The 25,131-nt window shown below is 49.2% G+C and overlaps 1 protein-coding gene across 2 annotated transcripts in view; it reads left to right on the forward strand.

Moving 5' to 3' along the window:
• The window catches only part of ctage5 (CTAGE family, member 5), a 120,988-nt gene that overhangs the window by 68,468 nt on the left and 27,389 nt on the right, over positions 1-25,131 (forward strand). For both annotated transcript variants that reach the window (XM_038780444.1, XM_038780454.1), the window contains exons 14-17: positions 329-451; positions 534-600; positions 6,995-7,059; positions 11,201-11,291. In XM_038780444.1, the coding sequence (XP_038636372.1) occupies positions 329-451; positions 534-600; positions 6,995-7,059; positions 11,201-11,291 (346 nt within the window). The remainder of the gene's footprint in view (positions 1-328; positions 452-533; positions 601-6,994; positions 7,060-11,200; positions 11,292-25,131) is intronic.

Raw genomic sequence — 25,131 nt, forward strand, 5'->3', positions numbered from 1 at the left:
CCTACCTGTTCACAGCATTGTATCTTTGGCCAAAATTATCACAATTTCTTTCCAGCATTCTTTATCAACAGTATGTTGCTGTATATTCCTTTTTTTCCCACCTGTCTCTTTTTGCCCATGGCGCTATGTGCTTCCTCAGCTAACCTCAAGATCTGTTGAGAGAGATGTGCTCGTCTGGTGGAGCAGGACACTAGTCCAATCTTGTGCTATATTATATAACTACATGGATCATCCTAATCCTGATTATTCATACATGCCAAACATTTTATCTAATGTCCCAGTATGTAGAGGGTGTTTTACAACCCATTATTATAATTATGTTCTGTAGCTGTTGCAAGAATCGGAAGGATGGGAGGAGCGATACAGTGAACTTACTGAACAAATTAAATTATGTGAGAAGTCTCAGAAGGATATGCATGGTGTTCTTGCAAGTAAAGGAAATGAGGTTAAGGTAAGGTTTTGTTCTTGTGAAATTAAACAACAGTGCAGGCATTACACAAAGATGCCCATTTTTAATATTTCTTTTCTCTCAGGCTCTGACAAGCTGCCTCCTAAAAATGAAGCTGTGGAATCCAACTGAAGAGGATAATCCGACCGAAGGTAATAGCGAGGACAGAATGGATGTTAAAACTGAAAATGGGGACACTCTGGTATTGAATCAGTGAGTTAATATTAAGACCAGTCTTAATCTTGGTTTTGAACATAATCTCTTCAATCCGCCTCATCTGAGTAGCTAAGTTTGGCTGCTAATGTATGGTCTTACTGGATTCAGTAATAGTCTGGGGCGAGAATATAAGAAATAGGAATAGGAGAAGACCATATGACCTGTCGGGCCTGGTCCGTGCCATTCGAGATCATAGCTGATCTTGTACTTCAACTCCGATTTCCCGCTGCTCCTCATTTCTCTTATTCCCTGAGAGACCAAGACCTCTTTATCACAGCCTTAAATATATTCAATGATGGCACATTCCCGTGCTGGCCAATGATGCAAACCTGTCAAGGGGCGGCATGGTAGCACAGTGGTTAGCACAGTTGCTTCACAGCTCCAGGGTCCCAAGCTCGATTCCTGGCTTCGGTCACTGTGTGTGCGGAGTCTGCATGTTCTCCCTGTGTCTGCGTGGGTTTCCTCTGGGTGCTCCAGTTTCCTCCCACACTCCAAAGATGTGCAGCTTAGGTGGGTTGGCCATGCTAAATTGCCCTTAGTGTCCAAAAAGGTTAGATAGGGTTACGGGGATAGGGTGGAGATGTGGACTTAGACAGGATGATCTTTCCATGGGCCTGTGCAGACTTGATGGGCCAAGTGGCCTCCATCTATGATCAACCACCCTCTGGGGTAGAGTATTTAAAAAAATTCATAATCTTTGAGTGAAGAAATTTTTCCTCATCTCAACATTAAATAATTGACCCCTTATCCTGAAACTGTCTCCCACGGTATAGATTCTCCAGCTAAGGAAAACAATGTCCCAATATCTACCCTGTCAAGTCTGTTCATAATCTTCAATGTTTCAACGACATCACCCCTCATTCTTCTAAACACCAGAGAATATAGGTCCAACTTACTTAGCCTCAACATTGGACAACGCTCTCATCCCAGTAACCAACCTAGTGAATCTTCGCCTCCAATGCAAGTATACCTTTCCTTATAGAGGAGACCAAAAGGTGGGATTTCACCAAAGCCCTGTACAATTGCAGCAGGACTTCTTTATTCTTTTATTCCAGCCCTGTTCCAATAAAGGTCAACATGCCATTTGCTTTCTTAATTGCTTGCTGTATCTGCATGCTAACTTTCTAATAGATTTCAGCCTTTCCCAATGACTGATGACAAATTAACTGGCTTGTAGTTTTCTGTTTTCTTTCTCCCTCCTTTCTGCAATACATTTGTTAACTCCCATTCTGCTCGGACCATTCCAAAATCCAGGCAATTTTTGAAAATCATAGCTAGCGTATCCACTATCTCTCTTAGAATCCTCAGAAGTAGCCCTGGATCACTGTCAGTGTGGCGTTTGCACATTCTCCCTGTGTCTGCGTGGGTTTCACCCCCACAACCCAAAGATGTACAGTGTAGGTGGATTGGCCACACTAAATTGCCCCTTAATTGGGAAAAAAAAATTGGGTACTCTTAAATTTATCAACTTTTAGTGGCCTTTTGCTGGTTTCTAAAACATTCTTAATCCTCAGATTTACTACAATTCTTTTTAATATTATAAGCTTTTAATCTAATAATATTGTTAACCCTCTTGGTAAGCCAGGGATGGATCTTTCTCAAGAGTTTTTGTTTCTCAATGGAATGTATTTTTGTTGAATATTTTGAATTGTTTCTTTAAATGTTTCCCACTGTTTATTTACCATCACACCTTTTAGTCTATTTACCCAATTAACCTTAGTCAGCTCTCCCTTAAATCATATGTAATAGGCTTTGCTTAAGTTTAAGATTCTTGTTTGTGATTGGAGCATGTCATTTACAAACTTATTTGGAATTCAATTATATTATGATCACTATTTCAAAGTGGATTTTTTTACTCCAATATTACTAATTAATCCAGCCTCATTGCACAATATTAGTTCAAAATTAACTTCATCCCTAGCTAGTTCAACAATATATATCTCCAGGAAACTGTCATGAAAACATTCTACAAAACCCATCTTGCAGACCACCTTTGCCAATTTGATAGATCCAAAGAACAAAGAAAATTACAGCACAGGAACAGGCCCTTCGGCCCTCCCAGCCTGCGCCGATCCAGATCCTTTATCTAAACCTGTCTCCTATTTTCCAAGGTCTAATCCCTCTGTTCCCGCCCGTTCATATACCCGTCTAGATGCCTCTTAAATGATGCTATCGTGCCCGCCTCTACCACCTCTGCTGGTAAAGCGCTCCAAGCACGCACCACCCTCTGCGTAAAAAACCTTCCATGCACATCTCCCTTAAACTTTCCCCCTCTCACTTTGAAATCGTGACCCCTTGTAACTGACACCCCCACTCTTGGAAAAAGCTTGTTGCTATCCACCCTGTCCATACCTCTCATAATTTTGTAGACCTCAATCAGGTCCCCCCTCAACCTCCGTCTTTCCAATGAAAACAATCCTAATCTACTTAACCTTTCTTCATAGCTAGCCCCCTCCATACCAGGCAACATCCTGGTGAACCTCCTCTGCACCCTCTCCAAAGCATCCACATCCTTCTGGTGATGTGGCGACCAGAACTGCACGCAGTATTCCAAATGTGGCCTAACCAAAGTTCTATACAACTGCAACATGACCTGCCGGCTCTTGTACTCAATACCCCGTCCGATGAAGGCAAGCATGCTGCATGCCTTCTTGACCACTCTTATCAACCTGCGTTGCCACCTTCAGGGTACAATGGACCTGAACTCCCAGATCTCTCTGTACATCAATTTTCCCCAGGACCCTTCCATTGACCATATAGTCCGCTCTTGAATTTGATCTTCCAAAATGTGTCATCTCGCATTTTCCTGGATTGAACTCCATCTGCCATTTCTCTGCCCAACTCTCCAATCTATCTATATTTTGTTGTATTCTCTGACAGTCCTCCTCGCTATCTGCAACTCCACCAATCTTTGTATCATCTGCAAACTTGCTAATCAGACCACCTGTACCTTCCTCCAGGTCATTTATGTAGATCACAAACAACAGTGGTCCGAGCGCGGATCCCTGTGGAACACCACTAGTCACCCTTCTCCATTTTGAGACACTCCCTTTCACCACTACTCTCTGTCTCCTGTTACCCAGCCAGTTCTTTATCCATCTAGCTAGTGCACCTTGAACCCCATACGACGTCACTTTTTCCATCAACCTGCCATGGGAAGCTTTATCAAACGCCTTACTAAAGTCCATGTATATGACATCTACAGCCCTTCCCTCATCAATTAACTTTGTCATTTCCTCAAAGATTTCTATTAGGTTTGTAAGGCATGACCTTCCCTGCACAAAACCATGCTGCCTATCACTGATAAGTCTATATTCTTCCATATGTGAATAGATCCTATCCCTCCGTATCTTCTCCAACAGTTTGCCTACCACTGACGTCAAGCTCGCAGGTCGATAATTCCCTGGATTTTCCCTGCTACCCTTCTTAAACAAAGGGACAAAATTAGCAATTCTCCAGTCCTCCGGGGCCTCGCCCATGCTCAAGGATGCTGTAAAGATATCTGTTAAGGCCCCAGCTATTTCGACTCTCGCTTCCCTCAGCAACCTGGGATAGATCCCATCCGGTCCTGGGGACTTGTCCACCTTAATGTCTTTTAGAATATACAAAATTTCCCCCTTCCGTATGTCAACTTGACTTAGAGTATTTAAACATCCATCCCTAGCCTCAACATCCGTCTTGTCCCTCTCCTTTGTGAATACCGATGCAAAGTACTCATTAAGAATCTCACCCATTTCCTCTGATTGTAGGACCTCATCCCTTTTTTACCTATATCGTTGGTGCCTATATGCACCACGACAACTGGCTGTTCACCCTCCCCCTTCAGTATGTCCTGCAGCCGATCGGAGACATCCCTGACCCGAGCACCCGGGAGGCAACATACCATTCGGGAGTCTCGTTTTCGACCACAGAAATGCCTGTCTACTCCCCTTACAATTGAATCCCCTATGACTATAGCCCCTGCTAGTCTTTTTCCCGTCCTTCTGTGCAGCAGAGCCAGCCACGGTGCCATGAGCCTGGCTACTACTGCCTTCCCCTGATGAGTCATCTCCCCCAACAGTATCGAAAACGGTATACCTGTTTTGGAGGGAGATGACCGCAGGGGACACCTGCACTGCCTTCCTGCCGTCAGTCTATATGAAGATTAAAGTGTCCCCCACTAAGTATTACATTCCGCTTGATACTAGCTCCGTATCATAGTAATACATAAATTGTATTAACAATTTATTGTTTAATAACCTGTCCAATAGTATAACAGTTATTAGGCTACCTATAAACTGCTCCCACCTGTTTTCTGACCTAGCTATTGCTAATTTCTAACCATGTTAATTTTGAGAGCCAAGATCCATTTTTACTAATATCCTTCTGTCATTCTTTATTTTCAAGGCGACCCGTCCTCCTTTTCCATTCTGCCTGTCTTTTCAAAACATGATGCACCCTAAATATTAATTTCCCAATCCTGGTCACCTTGTAACCATGCCACTTGTAATGGTGATGAGCTCTAAACCTTTATCTCATTTTGTGCCATTAGTTCATTTATCTTCTTATTGTGGATGCTCCAAAAATTCAGATAAAACAATTTCACGATTTAAAAAAAGAGTGGAATATCGAATGGCAGGGATGTCCCAACGTGCAAGGTAGGTGAATTGGCCACACTAAATTGCCCCTTAATTAGAAAAAATAATTTGGTACTCTAAATTTATTTTTAAAAAAGGGATGTCTAATGCTTGAGCAGTGAACCAGTTTAATGTACCATGGCAGCTGATTGGGTTGGCATGCAAATTTGGGGCCGTTAATTGAGCAAATGAAGTTTGAAAGTTATATGGATTTGGATAACAAGATATTCAATCCAATGGAGTTATATTCGAGTAAACTGAAGGATAGAGAAGAAACAAGCAAGGAGCGATTTTGTAATTGATAATGCAGCTACACAGTGATGGAGAAATAGCAGGACAGCACAGAAAGACGTGGTGTACCTTCTTACCTTCAGTACATATTTGATATTCTAGCAAATTTCTGTGAGCTGATAAATGTTGATTGTTCGTGGTTAGGAGTTATATTGGTAACATTGGCCTGCCAGTTCGAAAGGCTCTCAGCCCACCCAGACAGCCCCTTTTTTTAAGTATGGGGTTATAATTGTACAATAGTTTTATTTTGCCTGGAGCATTACTGGCTTACAGCATTAAAAAATAAGTTTATTTATTTTTTAATAAAATTAGAGTACCCAACTTTTTTTCAATTAAGGGGCAATTTAGCATGGCCAATCCACCTGGCTTGCACATCTTTGGGTTGTGGGGGTGAGACTCATGCAGAACAGGGAGAATGTGCCAACTCCACATGATTAGTGACCCAGGACCGGGATCGAACCCGGGTACTAGGCACCGTGAGGCAGCAATGCTAACCACTGCACCACCGTGCCGCTCCAAGTTTATTTATTTTAATACAAATTATGACACTAATAGCTTTCTGAGATTATCAGATGCCTTTTTGCAGAGGTCCCTAAATAGATTATAGCAGTGGTAGTCATCAGAAAATTAATGAAGGGCAGTTGAGTTATTGGAATATTTTAATCATGCCACAAGAAAATTTTGAAAAATGCTTATAGGTTCATTGTAATTAATTTCTTCAGAAGGGTATCTGGGCACATAGAACAAAAAAAAAGATTATAAAGGACAAATGCGTCAGTAATACACAGTACACAGAGTGTATTGTTATGAATGTGTTTGATTGCTTATTCTTAGTAACTTAGTGATAGTTCTACTGACCACCCATTCCTTATCCCTCCCACTCCCCGAATCTGCAACATTCCTGAATCTCCCGCTCCACCCATTTGCTATCTCTCTTCAGCTCTCAGACCCTCCTACATGCCGCTTCACTCCCTGCCTCTGTCCTGCTAACTGAAACTCCAGCTTGCCACTTTGCCCACCAACCCTTCATTTCACTCGCTGCTCCCCTCTCCCGAACACTTGCTATGAGTTGGCGTTTGGGACAGGGTGGTGAGGGGGACGAGGAGAGTGAAGGTAAAAGAGGGGCTGCAAGAAGGAGAGAGGTCATGAGTGGGAGAGTTGGGAAGAGAAAAGAAGCGGAGAGAGGGGGTGGGAGGCAGCGAGTGGGATGATCAGTGATTGAGAGAGTGACAGTGTGCTGGAGGGACATTGAGTGGGAGAGAGGCAGTGGGCATGAGGGAAGCGGCAAACAGGAAATGAGCTTTATATGTGTATGTTGTAATGTAACTACTCACTATTTTCAGGAAGATTGGTGTTGAAATCTATGTCTATATATAATTCTGAGAAAGCCTGCCTCTTTGTCTAACAAGAGTCTTTTTTTTAGGTATATCAGAAATGTCTGAAGAAGAACAGAAGCAAAAAGTTGAAAAATTGATATATGTTGCGAAAGTAAGTTACAATTTGGTAGTGATCTTCAGGCTCTATTACTTCTTTTCGTATTTCTAAGAAGAAGATTCTGTGCAGAATTCTATCCTTTTTGAAGCTCCACTTAATTGCAATATATTTTAAGTATAATTGGCAGTGAACCAACTTGTTCTAATGCCTTGTTGTTTGGTGAGTCAAAGGGAAATGAATACAAGTGGTACCAACTAGTTGCTATTCCTTCAGTAAACTGCATTTTGTACAAATGCATAGAGTGCTGTTGTATTGTGTTTCCATTTTGTTAGTAATTAAACAAAAAATAATCCTTTGCATGGCTTTGGCAAGGCTTCTTCTTTATTCCTATTTCATTTTGTAAAGTACTTTTAATTTTTTAAAAAACACCGGTTCTTCACAAATGGAAGCAGAGGGTGGAATCTTGTAAGTGTGATGGTGAAATAGGGCCTATAGGCCATCGGCTGGCGAACAGGTTAGGGCCCTACGGCATCTCTTTTTGGGAAGGCCTGCCGCATTTTGCCCCACTCTGGCACTTGACATGCCAGGGGCAGATATTCCCGCCTCCCAAGAGTTGCCAGCCTAAAAAAGCCTAATAGCCCCATTGAATAGCACCATCAAGGAGTGGCAGCGGCTACCGTCATCGCAATTGCCTGAGGCATAGGATCAGCACTGGACCCCAAGCTAGAGGTAAGTGATGGCAGCAGGGGTGTCATGGGGCAGCGGGTCAGCAGCCAGCGCTTGGGGAGTGACTTTCATCAGGATCCCCTTCTCAATGCTGTGTCCCTTGATCAGGCTACGAGTATCTTTGAATAAGGGGGCTGGGTGTTTGAAAGCAACCCTGCAAGAGTCTACTTGTCATGCCCCCATACAAGGTGAACCCTCCTGCCCGCTGCTGTGTTGCTACCAATGGAGGTGGGGGGGGGGGGGGGGGGGGGGGGGGGTAGAAATAAGGCCCTTAAGTGGGCATTAATTACCCACTTAACGGCCTCAATTGGCAGCGGGACGGGAAGGCCATCCACCAGCCTTTACGCCACAGACTCCTTCTCATGGGGCAAATCACACGATTTCACCGAGTCCAAGGAGAAACAAAACTGTGGCAGATGGTATTCAATGTGGGGTCATTCACTCTGAATTCAAGAAAGACAGATCAAAGTATTTTCTTTTTTTTTTTTTGACGAGTCGAAACATTAGCTCCCTTTTCTCTCCACAGATACTGTCAGACCTGCTGAGATTGTCCAGTATTTTCTGTTTTTGTTTTTGTTTCAAGTTCCAGCATCAACAGTAATTGCTTTTATGAAAATGTTTTTTGTTTGATTAAATGACTAGGCTTGATGGTTATTGTAAAATGCGGGATTTGCTTGAGGTTGCATGTGTTGCTGCTGATGGCCATATACCTTGTGAATGCCTCATTTTGAGCTGCTCAATCTGTTCATGAACTATTTCATTTAGTATGGAAGATTAAGGAGTGATCTAATTGAGATGTTTTAGATGGTTAAATGACTTAAAGATGGGGAACATTTCCTTTGGCTGGGTCATAAACTTGTGGTTAGAGTTGGGCCATTCAGGGTTGATATCAGAAAGCACTTCATCACACAAAAGGTAACGGAAATCTGGAACTCTCCACCCTTAAAAAGCCACTGAGGTTAGATCAATTGAAAATTTCAAAACTGAGATTGTTAGATTTTTGTTAAGTGGGGGCATCAAATAAGGGATTTCAGTTACCATTCAGCATTGGTCTGATTCACTGATGGAATAGGCTTTTGGCGTACTTCAGGTCTTGGGTGGAATTCTCCCAAAAAATGACTCATTTCAGACGGGAAAACGGGTGAAAATCCTGCTGGCATGTCTTGCTGCAATTCTCATCGCAATCCACCCACACCCTGCTTTGGGGTCACCAAGGGCTCGCACACTTTTCCAGATCATCCCCTCCATGCCCTCACCCCCTTCAGTCTCAGCCCACCCCCCTTTTTCATGGGCTGTCTCCTCCAACCCCACCTCCTGGCAGTACCCCTCAGCACCCTGATAGTGCCAGGTTGCTAGGGGCGATCCCAGTCCGATCACGGCCCCTCACCCCCTTTTTCATGGCCATGTCTCCTCAGACCTCATCCCCTTGAAGTGCCTCTCAGCACCCTGGTAGTTCCAGGTTGCTAGTGGGATGCCCAGTCTGATCTCCCAGGACCTCCAATGCTCAAATGGTCCCCCCAGGAGACTCCGATAAATCCCAGAAATGGATATTGAACTGAGATGAAATACACATTTAAATGTGCATGTCTGGTTCACGTCCAGCGAGGGTGTGAGCAAGATTGCGTCCGGTGCTGCAGGCTGGAAGCATGGTACTCTGTTGAGTGCCCGGCATGAACCCATTTAGCGGGTCTCCCGCTATTCTCTAGCGGTAGTGGGAGGCGCTGGGCACAACGTGGTGTGGAAGAATCCCCCCCCCGTCTGCTTAGGATCTTATTTCTTATGTCACTGCATACATTGTACTACCAATTACTGGTAATTTAATAGTTAGATTAGATTCCCTCTTGTTTGAGATGGTTATCGTCTGCCACTTACGTGGTACGATTGTTACTTGCCACTTAGTCTGATAGTAACAATTCACATTCATGCCACAAAATGTTCTAAGCAACGACCATCTCTCGGAAGAGAGAAATATAAACATCTCCTCTTTACATTGCCATTGCTGAATCCCTCCAGCATCAACATCCTGGGGATTACAATTGACCAGAAACTGAATTGGATCAGCCATATAAATATTGTGACTACAAGAGCAAGTCATTGGCTAGGAAACCTGCAGCGAGTAACTCACCTCATGACTCCCCAAAGTCTGTTCACAAACTAAAAAGCACAAGTCAGGGGTACGATGGAATACTCCTCACTTGTCTGGAATAGTGCAGCTCCAGAAATACTCGGGTAGCTCATTATCATCAACTACAAAACAGCCCACTTGATCAGCACCTATGCACCATCTTAAATGTTCACTCCCTCCACCACTGATGCACACTGGTATACCTCACCATGACTTCTTGGACAGTGCCTTTCAAACTATGACCTTTCCTCCTGGAAGAACAACAGAAGGCTCATGGAAATGCCACTACCTGCAAATTTCCCTCGTGCACCATTGTGACTGGAAATATATTGCTGTTTCTTCACTGAATCAAAACCTGGAATTTCCTCAGTAACAGCACTGTAGGTGGTTTATCTGCACCAAATGGATTGCAGCAATTCAAGAAGGCGACTTGCCACTACTTGCTCGAGGACAATTAGGGAAGAGCAACAAATACTGGCCTTTATAGTGGCACTCACATCTCAAGAATGAATAGAAAAAATAGTAGAAAAATCATTGAATGATACAGAATAGGCGGCAGCCATTTAGCCTTCATGCTTGTGAGGATAAGAAATCTCCCCATTTGACTAATAATATCTATTAGCATGAAATTTAACTCCATTGCAACGCAGAAATCTGATGTGATTGCTGTTTGCTTTTTGTTGTCGTTTTATTCCCAAATTTTGCTTTTAGTCACACTTCAAGCTTGGAAAGATGAGAACACTTTAGGTTTAATATTTGCCATGCTGCCCTGCACAAAAGAAGGATTGGTATGAACAGGTTCGGTTACAAGGCACTTGACTGTCTAGTACAGCAGTAAAACAAAAACGGCCCCCTGGAACACCAGACGAGCGGTGGTGGTAATGTTGCTGGAGTGGTAATCCGAGGCTAATGCTCTGGGGACATGGTTTCTAATGTCACCACAGCAATTGGTGGAATTTGAATTAAGTTAAATAAATCTGGAATATAAAGGTTGTTTGAATGACGGTGACCATGAAACTATCATCGATTGTTGAAAAATCCATCTGATTCACTGATGCACTTTTAGAGAACCAGATTTGCCATCCTTACCTAGCCTGGCTTACAAGTGACTCCAGACCCACAACAATGTGGTTGATTCTTAACTGCTCTCTGAAATGACCTTGCAAGGTCAATTCAAGGGCAATTAGGAATGGGCAACAAATGCTGGGCTTGCCAGCGACACCCACAGTAAAGAAAATATATATTACATAATTAGTCCTTTGCTCTTTACAAATATTTACAGATTATACAACATGAATATATGTGTGATTTATTTTTTAGCCTTGTTTTTAATTTTTTTTTCAGTTAAATGCTGGCTTGAAGTCCGTGGAAGAAGAAAGAAATCACATCCACAGCAAGTTGTCTGATGAGATCAAAGCAAAGCAAGAGCTCATAGGTAAATACAAAAACTTCAACATTCATACATTCATTGTAGCATATTATTACACCATGAGTGGGTTCTGGGTTATTTTTAAGAAGAAACAAAGCTTCTTGAAATAATTGCATTACTATTATCATAATTCCTAAATTTAGTACATTAAATTCTGCTGTTCACAGTAATTTTACTGGGCTAAGACAGCTGGCTTGGAATGCAGAAGAAGACAAGCAGTGCAGGTTCAATTCCCGTTCCAGCCTCCCCAAACAGGTGCCGGAATGTGGCGACTAGGAGCTTTTCACAGTAACTTCATTGAAGCCTACTTGAAAATGAAATGAAATGAAAATCGCTTATTGTCACAAGTAGGCTTCAAATGAAGTTACTGTGAAAAGCCCCTAGTCGCCACATTCCGGCGCCTGTTCGGGGAGGCTGGTACTTGTGACAAGCGATTATTATTATTAATTTTAGGACAAAACAAGCAACTGATATTTCTGCTTGAATATAGGTATCTGGTGCCATTGAGTGCTGTCACTGTGATCTTAATTTCAAACAATCTGGTTAATTATGAATGAGAAAGATCATTAAATCATCCATCTCAAAACCTTGTAGTCTCTGGATCAGAAAGTCTAGCTCTTTTGTATTCACTCGTTAGACTAGTAATATAAAAGATAGCAAGTGTTTTTTTCAATATATGAAAGGTAAGAGAGAGGCAAGAATAGACATTGGACCATTTGAAAATTAGGCTGGAAACAAAGAAATGGCACGGGAACTGAATACTGTAGTTACTTTGCATCAGTCTTCACGGTGGAAGACACCAGTGGGATACCAGACCTTCAGCAGAATCGGGGGCAGAGGTGAGTGTAGTGGGCATCACTAAGGAGAAGGTTCTGGGGAAACTGAAAGGTCTAAAGGTGGATAAATCACCAGGAATGGTTGGACTATACCCCAGGGTTCTAAAAGAGGACTTCCGGTTGCGGCTATGCGGAGCCAAGCCGCACGTTCGGCAGCTCCCGCCAGGAACGGACTTTTGGGTTCTTTTAAGGGCCCCCAGCGGTACTTGCTCGACGGTTCCCGACGTGGGACGGTGTCTGCAGCGGATCCCCAGTGGTCTATGGTCTTGACCAGGTGCAGGGCCAGCAGAATAGCGGTGGCAGCACCTAAGAAAAAGCGGGGGAAGAGAATCACGATGGCAGCCGGCGGAGGCCTCGAGGAATGGAGGCAGTGGGCGCAGGTGCAGCAGGAGACTCTCCAGCGCTGTTTTCAGGAGCTAAAAGTGGAGCTGCTGGACTCGCTGAAGGCGAATACGGACAAGCTGCTGGCGACGCAGACAGCCCAGGGGGTGGAGATCCGGGAGCTCCGACAACACGCCTCCGAAAGAGAGGATGAGGCCGCGGTGCTCACGGTAAAGGTGGAGATGCACGCGGCGCTCCACAAGAAGTGGCAGGAGCGGTTCGAGGAGATGGAGAACTGGTTGAGGCGGAAAAATTTGCGGATCCTGGGCCTCACAGAGGGGCTGGAAGGGTCAGACCTGGGGGCCTATGTGGTTGTTTTGTTGAACTCGCTGATGCGAGCTGGGTCCTTCCAGGGGCCCCTGGAGCTGGAGGGGGCCCACAGAATACTGGCCAGGAGGCCCAAACCGAATGAGCCGCCACGGGCGGTGCTGGTGCGGTTCCACCGGTTTGTTGACCGAGAGTGCGTGCTTAGGTGGGCCAAGAAGGAGCAGAGCAGCAAGTGGGAGAACACGGTAGTGCGGATCTACCAGGACTGGAGTACGGAGGTGGCCAAGCGGAGGGCCGGTTACAACCGGACGAAGGCGGTGCTCCACAGAAAGAGTGTGAAGTTTGGCATGTTACAGCCGGCACGTCTGTGGGTCACCTACAAGGACCGGCACGTTTATTTTGAGTCCCCGGAGGAGGCATGGGCCTTTGTGCGGGCCGAGAGGTTGGACTCTGACTGAGGGTCGAGGGTTTGTAAATAACTGTGTTAACTTTTGGTGGGAAGGGTCTTTGTTTTATGCTGTTTCATGCTGTTTTAAGATGGTCGTGGGTTGTTTCTAGGGTGGGTGGGGTGCTGTCTTTTTTTGCGGGGGCGGGGTCGGGCAGAGGGAAAGCGCGGGCTTTTCTTCTGATTCCCGTGCTGAGGGTGGATGGGGGTGGGGTCGGAGCTGAGAAGCGCGGGCTTTTTCCCCGCGCAAGAGCGGAAAAGAGCGGAGGGGGATGAGGAGGGTCTGCTGATGGGTCTGGTGGAGGAAGAGTAGCCCCACGTTGGGAGGGGTCGGAGGTGTGGCGGGAGCTGCCGGGGTCAGCAGAGGTTAGCTGGCTCACGGGAGTGCTACGGAGGGAGTAACGTGGCTGGGAGGGGTCCTAGCCTTGGGGGGGGGGGGGTGGTACTGGGTTGCTGCTGACATGGCCAGGAAGGAGCTGGAGTCTGCAGGGGGGGCCCGGGGTGGGGGTTTGCCACCGTGGGGAATGGGCCGAGCGAGGGGCGCTGGCCTGGGGCAGATAGGGGACGGGTTATTGCTAGTCGGCAGGGGAAGGGGGCAGGGAGCCCTCTGATCCGGCTGATAACTTGGAATGTGAGGGGGCTGAATGGGCCGGTCAAACGGGCCTGGGTGTTTACGCACCTGAAGGGGCTGAAGGCGGACGTGGCTATGCTCCAGGAGACGCACCTGAAGGTGGCGGACCAGGTTAGACTGAGGAAGGGCTGGGTAGGCCAGGTGTTTCATTCGGGGCTGGATGCAAAAAATCGGGGGGTGGCGATTCTGGTGGGAAAAAGGGTGTCGTTTGAGGCGTCAAAGGGGGTGGCTGACAGTGGAGGGAGGTATGTAATGGTGAGCGGCAAGTTGCAAGGGGAGCGGGTGGTGCTGGTGAATGTCTATGCCCCAAATTGGGACAATGCGGGTTTTATGCGGCGTATGCTGGGCCGCATTCCGGATCTAGAGACGGGGGGGCCTGATACTGGGGGTGGGGTGGGGGGGGGGGGGGGGGGGGGTTTGTTTCGGGGGAAGGGATATATGTGTTTATTGGATATGCCGGGTGTTTATCTCTCCTTTTTGTAGTTACTGGGGGGTGGGGGGGGGGGGGGGTTTGGTTTGGGGGTCAGTGTGTTTTTCTTTTTGTTGTTAATATTGGTTTCTTCTTGTTATTTTCTGTTTTGGATATGTTTTTGAAAATCTCAATAAAATTATTTTTTTAAAAAAGGGTTCTAAAAGAGATAGCTTGCGGGGCGTGGCTAGCAATGGCGACCTTTCCCGCGCTGGAGCGGGGCCAGGGAGGAGTGGCAAGGGGGGGGAGGCCCCCCCCCCCGAGCCAGGGGGAGTCGGAGTGTGGCAGGAGCAGCCGGGTCAGCGTGAACCAGCTGACTTACGGGAGTACGATGGAGGGTACATCGCGGCTAGGAGGGGTCCTAGCCTGGGGGGGGGGGGGGGGGGGGTTAGGGAGGGACACCGGGTTGCTGCTGAAAAGACCAGAAACGGGAAGTGGAGGACTGGAGAGGTGGGGGGAGGGGGACATCGCCATGGGGAGCGGGTCAGAAGGGGAGGGTCGACCCGGGGCGAGCAGGGAACAGGACATGGCTAATCGGCAGGGGAAGGGGGCGGGTCGTCCCGCGACCCGGCTGATCACTTGGACCGTGAGGGGGCTGAATGGGCCGGTCAAGAGATCAAGGGTATTCTCACACCTGAAGGGACTGAAGGCTGATGTAGCAATGTTACAGGAGACCCATTTGAAGGTAGTGGACCAGGTTCGCCTGAGAAGGGGGTGGGTGGGACAGGTGTTCCACTCTGGATTGGACGCAAAGAACCGGGGGGTGGCGATTCTGGTGGGAAAGAGGGTGTCGTTCGTGGCGGAGGAGGTGGTGGCGGATAAGGAGGGTAGGTATGTGATGGTGAAGGGTAAGCTGCAGGGGGAGAAAGTGGTGATGGTCAACGTATATGCCCCGAACTGGGATGACGCGGGTTTTATGAGGCGCCTATTGGGCCTCATTCCGGGACTGGAGGCAGGGGGCTTGATCATGGGGGGGGACTTTAACACAGTGCTGGACCCCGGGCTAGACAGATCGAGCTCAAGGACCAATAGGAGGCCGGCAGCGGCAGAAGTGCTGAGGGGGTACATGGAGCAGATGGGAGGAGTAGACCCATGGAGGTTTGGTAGGCCGAGGGCGAGGGAGTATTCCTTTTTCTCCCACGTCCATAGAGTGTACTCCAGAATCGATTTCTTCGTGTTGAGCAGGGGGCTGATCCCGAGGGTACGGGAAGCTGAGTACTCGGCCATTGCGATCTCTGATCATGCACCGCATTGGGTGGATGTGGAAATGGGGGAGGCGCGGGACCAGCGCCCGCTGTGGCGGCTGGATGTGGGGCTGTTAGCGGACGACGAGGTGTGTAAAAGGGTCCGGAAGAGCATTGAGAGCTATCTGGACTTGAATGACACGGGTGAGGTGCAGGTGGGGATGGTCTGGGAGGCCCTGAAGGCAGTGATCAGGGGAGAGCTGATCTCCATAAGGGCGCACAGAGAAAGAAAGGAGAGGCAGGAGAGGGAGAGGCTGGTGGGGGAGCTATTGGAAGTGGATAGGAGATATGCGGAGGCACCAGAGGAGGGGCTGCTGGGAGAACGGCGCAGCCTGCAGGTCAAGTTCGACCTGCTGACCACCAGGAAGGCAGAGACGCAGTGGAGAAGGGCACAGGGCGCGGTCTATGAGTATGGGGAAAAGGCGAGCAGGATGCTGGCACACCAGCTTCGCAAACGAGATGCGGCTAGGGAGATTGGGGGAGTGAAGGAGAGGGGCGGGAAGGTAGTGCAGAAGGGGCAAGAAGTGAACGGGGTCTTCAGGGATTTTTACAAGGAGTTGTATCGGTCTGAGCCGCCGACGAGGAGAGGGGGAATGGAGGACTTCCTAAACAAATTGAGGTTCCCAAGGGTCCAGGAGGGGCTGGTAGAAGGGCTGGGGGCGCCAATAGGGCTAGAGGAGCTAGTCAAGGGAATAGGTCAGATGCAAGCGGGGAAGGCGCCGGGGCCAGATGGGTTCCCGGTGGAATTCTATAAGAAAATGTGGACTTGGTGGGACCGGTACTGGTACGAGCCTTTAATGAGGCGCGAGAGGGGGGGGTTCTGCCCCGACAATGTCGCAGGCTCTGATCTCCCTGATATTGAAGCGGGATAAAGACCCCGTGCAGTGCGGGTCCTACAGGCCTATCTCGCTTCTGAACGTGGATGCCAAGTTGCTGGCAAAGATCCTGGCAGCTAGAATAGAGGATTGTGTGCCAGGGGTAATCCATGAGGACCAGACGGGGTTCGTGAAGGGGCGGCAGCTCAACACGAACGTGCGGAGATTGCTGAATGTAATTATGATGCCGGCAGTGGAGGGGGAGGCTGAGATAGTGGTAGCGCTGGACGCGGAGAAGGCATTCGATAGGGTGGAGTGGGAGTACCTGTGGGAGACGTTGGAACGGTTTGGGTTTGGGGAAGGGTTTATTAAGTGGGTGAAGTTGCTCTACTCGGCCCGACGGCGAGTGTAGTGACAAACGGGAGGAGGTCGGAGTATTTCGGGCTCCACCGAGGGACCAGGCAGGGATGTCCCCTATCCCCCCTACTTTTCGCACTGGCGATTGAACCGTTGGCGATGGCACTGAGGGGTTCAGGGGGGTGGAGAGGACTGACTAGGGGAGGGGAGGAACATCGAGTATCGCTGTATGCGGATGATCTACTGCTGTACGTGGCAGACCCAGAAGGGGGAATGCCGGAGATAATGGAACTATTAGCAGAGTTTGGGGACTTTTCGGGGTACAAACTAAATTTGGGCAAAAGCGAGGTTTTTGTGATACACCCGGGGGACCAGGGAGAGGGTATTGGGAGACTCCCCTTCAAGCGAGCAGGAAAGAGCTTTAGGTACTTAGGGGTGCAGGTGGCAAGGAACTGGGGGACCCTCCACAAGTTGAACTTTTCCAGGCTGGTGGAACAGATGGAGGAGGAATTTAAGAGGTGGGACATGGTACCGTTGTCGCTGGCGGGGAGGGTGCAGTCAATCAAAATGACGGTCCTCCCAAGGTTCTTGTTTTTATTTCAGTGCTTGCCCATCTTCCTCCCTAGGGCCTTCTTCAAAAAGGTGACGAGTAGCATCATGAGCTACGTGTGGGCGCATGGCACCCCAAGGGTGAGGAGGGTCTTTTTGGAGCGGAGTAGGGACAGTGGAGGGCTGGCACTGCCCAATCTCTCGGGGTACTACTGGGCGGCAAATGTGTCAATGGTGCGCAAGTGGATGATGGAAGGGGAGGGGGCAGCTTGGAAACGAATGGAGAGGGCGTCCTGTGGCAACACAAGCCTGGGGGCCCTAGTAACGGCACCATGGCCGCTCCCCCCCACGAGGTACACCACGAGCCCGGTGGTGGCGGCCACCCTCAAGATATGGGGGCAGTGGAGGCGTCACAGGGGGGAAATGGGAGGTCTGTTGGCGGCGCCAATAAGAGGGAACCATAGATTCATCCCGGGGAACATCGACGGGGGATTTCAGAGCTGGTACAGGGTGGGCATACGGCAGCTGAAGGACCTGTTTATAGAGGGGAGGTTTGCGAGCCTGGGAGGGCTGGAGGAGAAGTTTGAGCTCCCCCCCGGGAAACATGTTCAGATATTTACAAGTGAAGGCATTTGCTAGGCGGCAGGTGGAGGGGTTCCCCCTGCTCCCCAGTAAGGGGGCGAGTGATAGGGTGCTCTCGGGGGTCTGGGTCGGAGGGGGGAAGATATCAGACATCTACAAGATAATGCAGGAGGCGGAAGAAGCATCAGGGGAGGAGCTGAAAGCCAAGTGGGAAGGGGAGCTGGGAGAGCAGATAGAAGACGGGACGTGGGCGGATGCACTGGAGAAGGTCAATTCTTCCTCCTCGTGTGCGAGGCTGAGCCTCATTCAATTTAAGGTGCTGCATAGAGCTCACATGACGGGGACAAGGATGAGCCGGTTCTTTGGGGGTGAGGACAGGTGTGTTAGATGTCTGGGAAGCCCAGCGAACCATGTGCATATGTTCTGGGCATGTCCGGTGCTGGAAGGGTTCTGGAAGGGGGTGGCAAGGACGGTGTCGAAGGTGGTGGGGTCCAGGGTCAAACCAGGATGGGGGCTTGCGATCTTTGGGGTCGGGGTAGAACCGGGGGTACAGGAGGCTAGGGAGGCCGGAATACTGGCCTTTGCGTCCCTCGTGGCTCGACGAAGGATATTAATTCAATGGAAGGACGCGAGGCCTCCAAGCGTTGAAACTTGGATTAACGATATGGCTAGCTATATTCAGCTAGAAAGGATCAAATTTGCCCTGAGAGGGTCGGTACAGGGATTCGCCAGGCGGGTGGCAACCTTTCCTTGACTTTTTAGATCAGAGATAGACGTTCGGGGTCGTGGCAGCAGCAACCCGGGGGGGGGGGGGGGGGGGGGGGGGAGAGGGAGGGGGGGGAGAGGGAGGGGGGGGAGAGGGAGGGGGGGGAGAGGGAGGGGGGGGAGAGGGAGGGGGGGGAGAGGGAGGGGGGGGAGGGAGGGGGGGGGGGAAGGGGAGGGGGGGGCAGCAAGGGTCGTGGGGGGACATGCACGACTGTAACGCGGGCAAGTCTGCTCGCTGCTCATGTCTGAAACTGTAGGCTGCCTTGTTTGTTAAGGTTGCCTGGGGGGGGGGGGGGGGGGGGGAGGACTGGTGCGCGCGAGAGGGCGGGCGTGGGAGGGACATTTGCCTAGAGGGATTGTGTTGTAAATAATTTAAAAATTAGTAGGGGTAAATGTTTGTATGGAAAAACTCTTTCAATAAAAATTATTTAAAAAAAAAAAAAAAAAAAAAAAAAAAAAATAAAAGAGATAGCTGAGGAGATTATGGAAGCATTGGTGGTGATCTTTCACTACTCTCACCGCTTGTCAATGGGATTTCCCATTGTAGCCACACCGCCAGAAAACCCGCCGGTGGGGGTACACCAGCAGCAGGAAAAGTGAATCTCAATGGCCAGAGTATTCTGGCCACTGTGTTTTCCTGCATTTTCTGGATTTGATATGTTTAACAAATTTTATGTCCTTATTTCAAGAAGCAATTAATTTGGCAGATAAAAGGAATGCCATAAATGTGCTTTTATGGACTCTTTGAAGAGTATTTGACAAGTTTATAAGATATGGATAGAAAATATCCTTAAGTATGGATGGAAAATTATTTGGCGGGGACGTCCGGTGGCGGCCATGGAGTGAAAGGTCGCACATTTGGCAGCTACCGCTCACGGTGGTCTTTTTGTGGCTCTTACGCCGGAGTGTTGTAGTAATTTTGTGAAGCACGGTAGCATAGTGGTTAGCATCAATGCTTCACAGCTCCAGGGTCCCAGGTTCGGTTCCCGGCTGGGTCACTGTCTGTGCGGAGTCTGCACGTCCTCCCCGTGTGTGCGTGGGTTTCCTCCGGGTGCTCCGGTTTCCTCCCACAGTCCAAAGATGTGCGGGTTAGGTGGATTGGCCATGCTAAATTGCCCGTAGTGTCCTAAAAAGTAAGGTTAAGGGGGAGGTGTTGGGTTACGGGTATAGGGTGGATACGTGAGTTTGAGTGGGGTGATGATTGCTCGGCACAACATCGAGGGCCGAAGGGCCTGTTCTGTGCTGTACTGTTCTAAATCTTCTAAATCTAAAGGTGTAGAAGCAGGAACAGAAGCAGGGGACTCCTAGATTATGGAGCTGCGCCTCAGGAAAAATCGGAAAAGGAGGAATTAGAAGTTGGTGGCGAGTGAGGACCAGATTTCGAGTGTGGCAATGACGAATGCACAGGATTTTGTCCCGCCCGCTCAGTGGTCGACCGCCCAGTTGGTGAGCTTCTTGAATGAGAAGTTATCCCAACAATGTAAGGAGTGTGTGGAGGACCTGGCCCGGGCTGTGGACTCAATCAAGGCGACGGTTGACCGCGTGGAGGCGAGACTGACGACCCAGGGGTTGGAGGAGCAGGCGGGGGAGCATGAGGAGCAGTCCATCTCAATGGCAGCGGAGATCGGGATGCTGCAGGACCAGCAGAAGCGCCTCTTGGAGAAAGTGGAGGACATGGAGAACCATTCACGTAGGCAGAACATCCAGATTGTGGGCCTGCCAGAGGAGAAAGAAGGATCGGATGCTGGTGTGTATGTGGGGAAGATGCTGGAGAAGCTGATGGGGGAAGGTGCGTTTGACAAGCCGTTGGAGGTGGACCAGGCCCACAGAGCACTTATAAGTAAGCCCCAGGTGTGTGAGCCCCGAGGGCAATGGTGGTACGACTACATCGGCTCCTAGACAAGGAACGTATTATGAGATGGGCCAGACAGACAAAGCGGTGTGTGTGGGAAGATGCCAAGATCCGGGTGTACCAGGACTTTGGCGAAGAACTCACAAAGAGGAGGGCGAGTTTCAATAAGGTTAAGTCGGCCCTATATGTAAAAGGAATAAAGTTTGGTCTGCTTTACCCAGCTCTTCTATAGGTGACGTATGAGGGTCGGGACCGGCTTTACCCAGCCCGTCCGTAGGTGACCTATGAGGGTCGGGACCGGTACTTTGGCTCGCCGGAGGACTTGGTGGACTGCATGAAAGACAATAAACTGATGGGAGAATGAAGACCTTGAACTCTGAATGTGGGTAACTGAGCTATGGGCTATGTTTTGTAAAAACTTTAAACTTTCAACGTTTAATTTGCGATGTTTGGAATGACGTTTGAGACTTTGTATACATATTTTCTTGCTTTTTCCGTTTTTCATCCGGTTCTGTTTGAGGTTAGTTGACTAGATAATACTTTGTTATGGGAGGACTGCTAGGCCTTTGTGCTCGGACCTTGGGAGGGGTTGTTTGTTTGTTTTTGCTTCTTGCCATTGTTTTGGGAGTTTGCATTAAGAGCGGGGGGAGGGAAATCAGTCAGGGGGTAGGATGCTTGGTGCCAGGGGCGGGGCCTGCCAGGCTAGCTGGGAGGCCTAATTCACGGAAGCATAGTGGGGGGTGAGCTGAAGACTCAACGTAGGGGTATGTGGTAGACTGCTGATGGGGAGTGGACTTTTAGGGTGGTGGAGGAGAAGAGCTGATGACAGTATCTGCCGGAGGGCGGGCAAGGTGAGTGTGGGGTATGGGCCAAGGGCTGGGAGAGGCTATGGGTGATCGGAGGGAAGGGGGGGGCAATCACGTTAGTCACGTTGAATATTCGTGGACTGAATGGGCCGGTCAAAAGAGCCCGTGTGTATGCACACTGAAGGCGGATGTGGCCATGCTGCAGGAGACGCACTTTAAAGCTGGGAAACTAGCTTAGATTGAGGAAGGGATGGGTCAGGCAGGTGTTTCACCTGGGATTGGACTTTAAAACCAGGGGGCTGGCAATTCTGGTCAAAAAAAGGTGGCATTCAGGAAGGTAGACGCAGACCCAGGGGTGTAGATTTATTATGGTTAGCGGGAAGCTGGAGGGAATGGCCGTGGTGCCGGTGAATATATACACCCCAAACTGGGATGATGTTGAGTTTGTCAGGAGAGTGCGAGGGAAGATTCCGGACCTGGACTCGCACCGACTGATTATGTGGGGGGATGAAATTTCAACACTGTCCTGGATCCGAGACTGGACCGGTCGAGTTCCAAGTCTGGAAAGGTGTCAGCAATGGCGAAAGGGCTGCGGGAGTTTATGGAGCGCATGGGAGGGGTGGATCCGTGGAGATTTGGGAGTCCAAGGAGTAAGGAGTTTTCATTCTGCTCCCATGTGCACAAGGTGCACTCCGGGATAGACTTTTTCGTGCTGGACAAAATGTTGCTGGCAGAGGTGGTGGATACTGAATATTCAGCACTTGTGGTGTCGGACCCTGCCCCACACTGGGTAGTCCTGCGAGTGAGTAAAGGAATGGCCCAACGGCTGCAATGGGGGTTAGATGTAGGGCTGCTAGCGGAGGATGAGGTGTGTGAGCGGGTGACGGAGGCCATTCTGGGGACCATAAAGAGTAATGATACAGGTGAGATCTCCGCAGTGGGGGGCACTGAAGGCGGTTATGAGGAGGGAATTCATCTTGATTCGGACTCACTGGGAGAAGACTGAACGGGCGGAGTTGGACAGGCTGGTAGGTGAAATTTTACAGTGGACGGGAGGTATGTGGAGTCTCCAGATGAGGGGCTCCTGAATGAGTGTCAGACTGCAAATGGAATTTGGGCACCTGTCCACATGTAAGGCAGAGGGGCAGCTGAGGAGGGTAAAGGGGGTGGTGCATGAATATGGGGAAAAAGCCAGCTGAGGAAACAGGAGGCGGTGAGAGAAATTGTGAAAGTAAAGGATCCAAGGTGGTTGTGGATCCAGAGGGGGTGAACAATGTATTTCGGGAATTTTATAGCCAACTTTATAAATCGGAACCTCCAGCCAGGATGGAGGGTGTGAAGCAATTTGTGTATGTGTATGTGTATGTGTATATGTGTGTGTGTGTGTGTGTGTGTGTGTGTGTGTGGGGGGGGGGGGGGGTCGCGGCGCTTGGGGAGGTGATAGACGGACTGGGGACGATGCAATCAGGTAAGGCTCCTGGACTTGACAGATACCCGGTGGCGTTTTGCAAAAGGTTTTCTGGGTTACTGGGGCCGCTCTTGGTCAAGGTCTTTAATGAGTCCAAGGAGCTGGGAATGCTATCCCCAATGTTATCCCCAATGTTATCACAGGCATCAATTTCCCTTATTTTGAAGGGGGATAAGGATCCAGAGAGCTGTGGATCGTATAGGCCCATCTCTCTTTTGAATGTAGTGCGAAGTTGCTGACAAAGATCCTGGCCACACGTAGAGAGGATTGTGTCCCGGAGGTAATAAGGGAGGACCAGACGGGATTTGTGAAAAGACAGCACTTGACGTCCAACATTAGCAGCTCCTAAATGTTATAATGATGCCAGCGGAGATGCGTGAGGTTGAGGTCGTAGTAGCCATGGATGCAGAAAAGGCCTTTGACCAGGTGGAGCGGAAGCACTTGTGGGATATCTTAGGAAGTTTTGGGTTCGGGCAGGGATTTATGGACTGGGTCCGATTGCTATACCAGGCACTGGTGGCGAATGTAAGAACCAACCGGGTCCGGTCAGAATGCTTTAGTTTGTGTAGTGGACAAGACAGGGTTGTCCGCTCTCCCCACTACTGTTTGCCCTGGCCATTGAGACCTTGGCAATGACCCTTAGGTCATCGACTGTTTGGTGGGGGATAGTAAGAGGTGGGGTGGAACATAGGGCCTCTCTCTACACAGACAATTTGATCCTGTGCATAACAGACCTGCTAGGGGGGATGGCTGGAATTATGGAGATACTGGAAGAATTTGGTCGGTTCTCAGGCTACAAGTTAAATATGGGTAAGAGCGAGGTGTTTGCAATCCAGTCACTGGAGCAGGAGAGGAGATTGAGGGAGTTGCTGTTCAAAGTGGTGGGTAGGAGTTTTAGGTACCTGGGGATTCAGGTGGCATGGGACTGGGGTCAGCTCCATAAGTTAAATCTGGGCAGGGCAGTCGAGCATATGAAAAGAGACTTCCCCAGGTGGGACATGCTCCCGCTGTTATTGGCGGGAAGGGTGCAGACTGTGAAGATGATGGTCCTCCCGAGGTTGCTGTTCGTTTTTCAATTTGTTCCAATTTTTATCTGCAAGGCTTTTTTCAGGAAGATGAACGCGGCAATCTCTGGTTTTGTATGGGCTGGTAAGACCCCAAGGGTAAAGAAGGTACTTTTGGAATGGAGGCGTGGGGAGGGGGGCTTAGCCCTTCCGAATTTTATTAACTATTACTGGGTGGCCAACATATTGATGGTTAGGAAGTGGGTAGTGGGAGAGCAGTCGGTGTGGGAGCAAGTGGAAGCAGCATCGTGTAAGGGTACGAGCTTGGAGGCTTTGCTAACAGTGCCCCTACCGTTCTCGCCATCTCCACAAGCCCAGTGGTGGTGGCAGCCCTGAGGGTGTGGGGACAATGGAGGCAGCTCATGAGATTGGAGAGGTGTCAGTGTGGTCACCAATTTGTGATAATCACCGGTGTGTTTCAGGGGGGGCTGGACGGGGGCTTTAGGAGGTGACAGCGGACAGGCATTGAGAGATTTGGGATCTCTCCATTGAGGAGGGCTTTCTGAGCCTGGAGGCATTGGAGGAAGAGTTTCAGTTGCCGGGTGGGAACTAGTTTCGGTACCTACAGGTACGGGACTTTGTCCAGAGGCAGATTCGAAGCTTTCCTCGCCTCCCCCTGAGGAGACAACAGGATAAGGTCATGTCTAAAACGGTGGTTGGGAGGGGAGGGTCTCGGAGATATACAAGTAATTGATTAAAAAAAAAAAAAAAAATTTAGAGTGTCCAATTCATTTTTTCCAATTAAGGGGCAATTTAGTGTGGCCAATCCACCTACCCTGCACATCTTTGGCGTGTGGGGACGAAACGCACGCAAACACGGGGAGAATGTGTAAACTCCACACGGACGGTGACCCAGAGCTGGGATCAAACCTGGGACATCGGTGCTGTGTGGCAGCAATGCTAACCACTGTGCCACCGTGCTGCCCTACAAGGAATTGATGGAGTGGGAAGGGGTCCCAGTCGGGGAGGTGGAGAGGAAGTGGGAGGAAAAGTTGGGAGGGGAGCTGGAAGTCAGACAATAGGAAAAGGCCTTGAAGAGAGTCAATTCATCCTTGTCGTGTGTCAGCCTTAGCCTGATCCAGTTCAAGGTGGTTCATAGGGGGCAGCAGGGTAGCATGGTGGTTAGCATAAATGCTTCACAGCTCCAGGGTCCCAGGTTCGATTCCCGGCTGGGTCACTGTCTGTGTGGAGTCTGCACGTCCTCCCCCTGTGTGCGTGGGTTTCCTCCGGGTGCTCCGGTTTCCTCCCACAGTCCAAAGATGTGCGGGTTAGGTGGATTGGCCATGCTAAATTGCCCGTAGTGTCCTAATAAAAG

The sequence above is a fragment of the Scyliorhinus canicula genome, chromosome 2 (assembly GCF_902713615.1).
Source record: "Scyliorhinus canicula chromosome 2, sScyCan1.1, whole genome shotgun sequence".
NCBI lineage: Eukaryota > Metazoa > Chordata > Chondrichthyes > Carcharhiniformes > Scyliorhinidae > Scyliorhinus > Scyliorhinus canicula.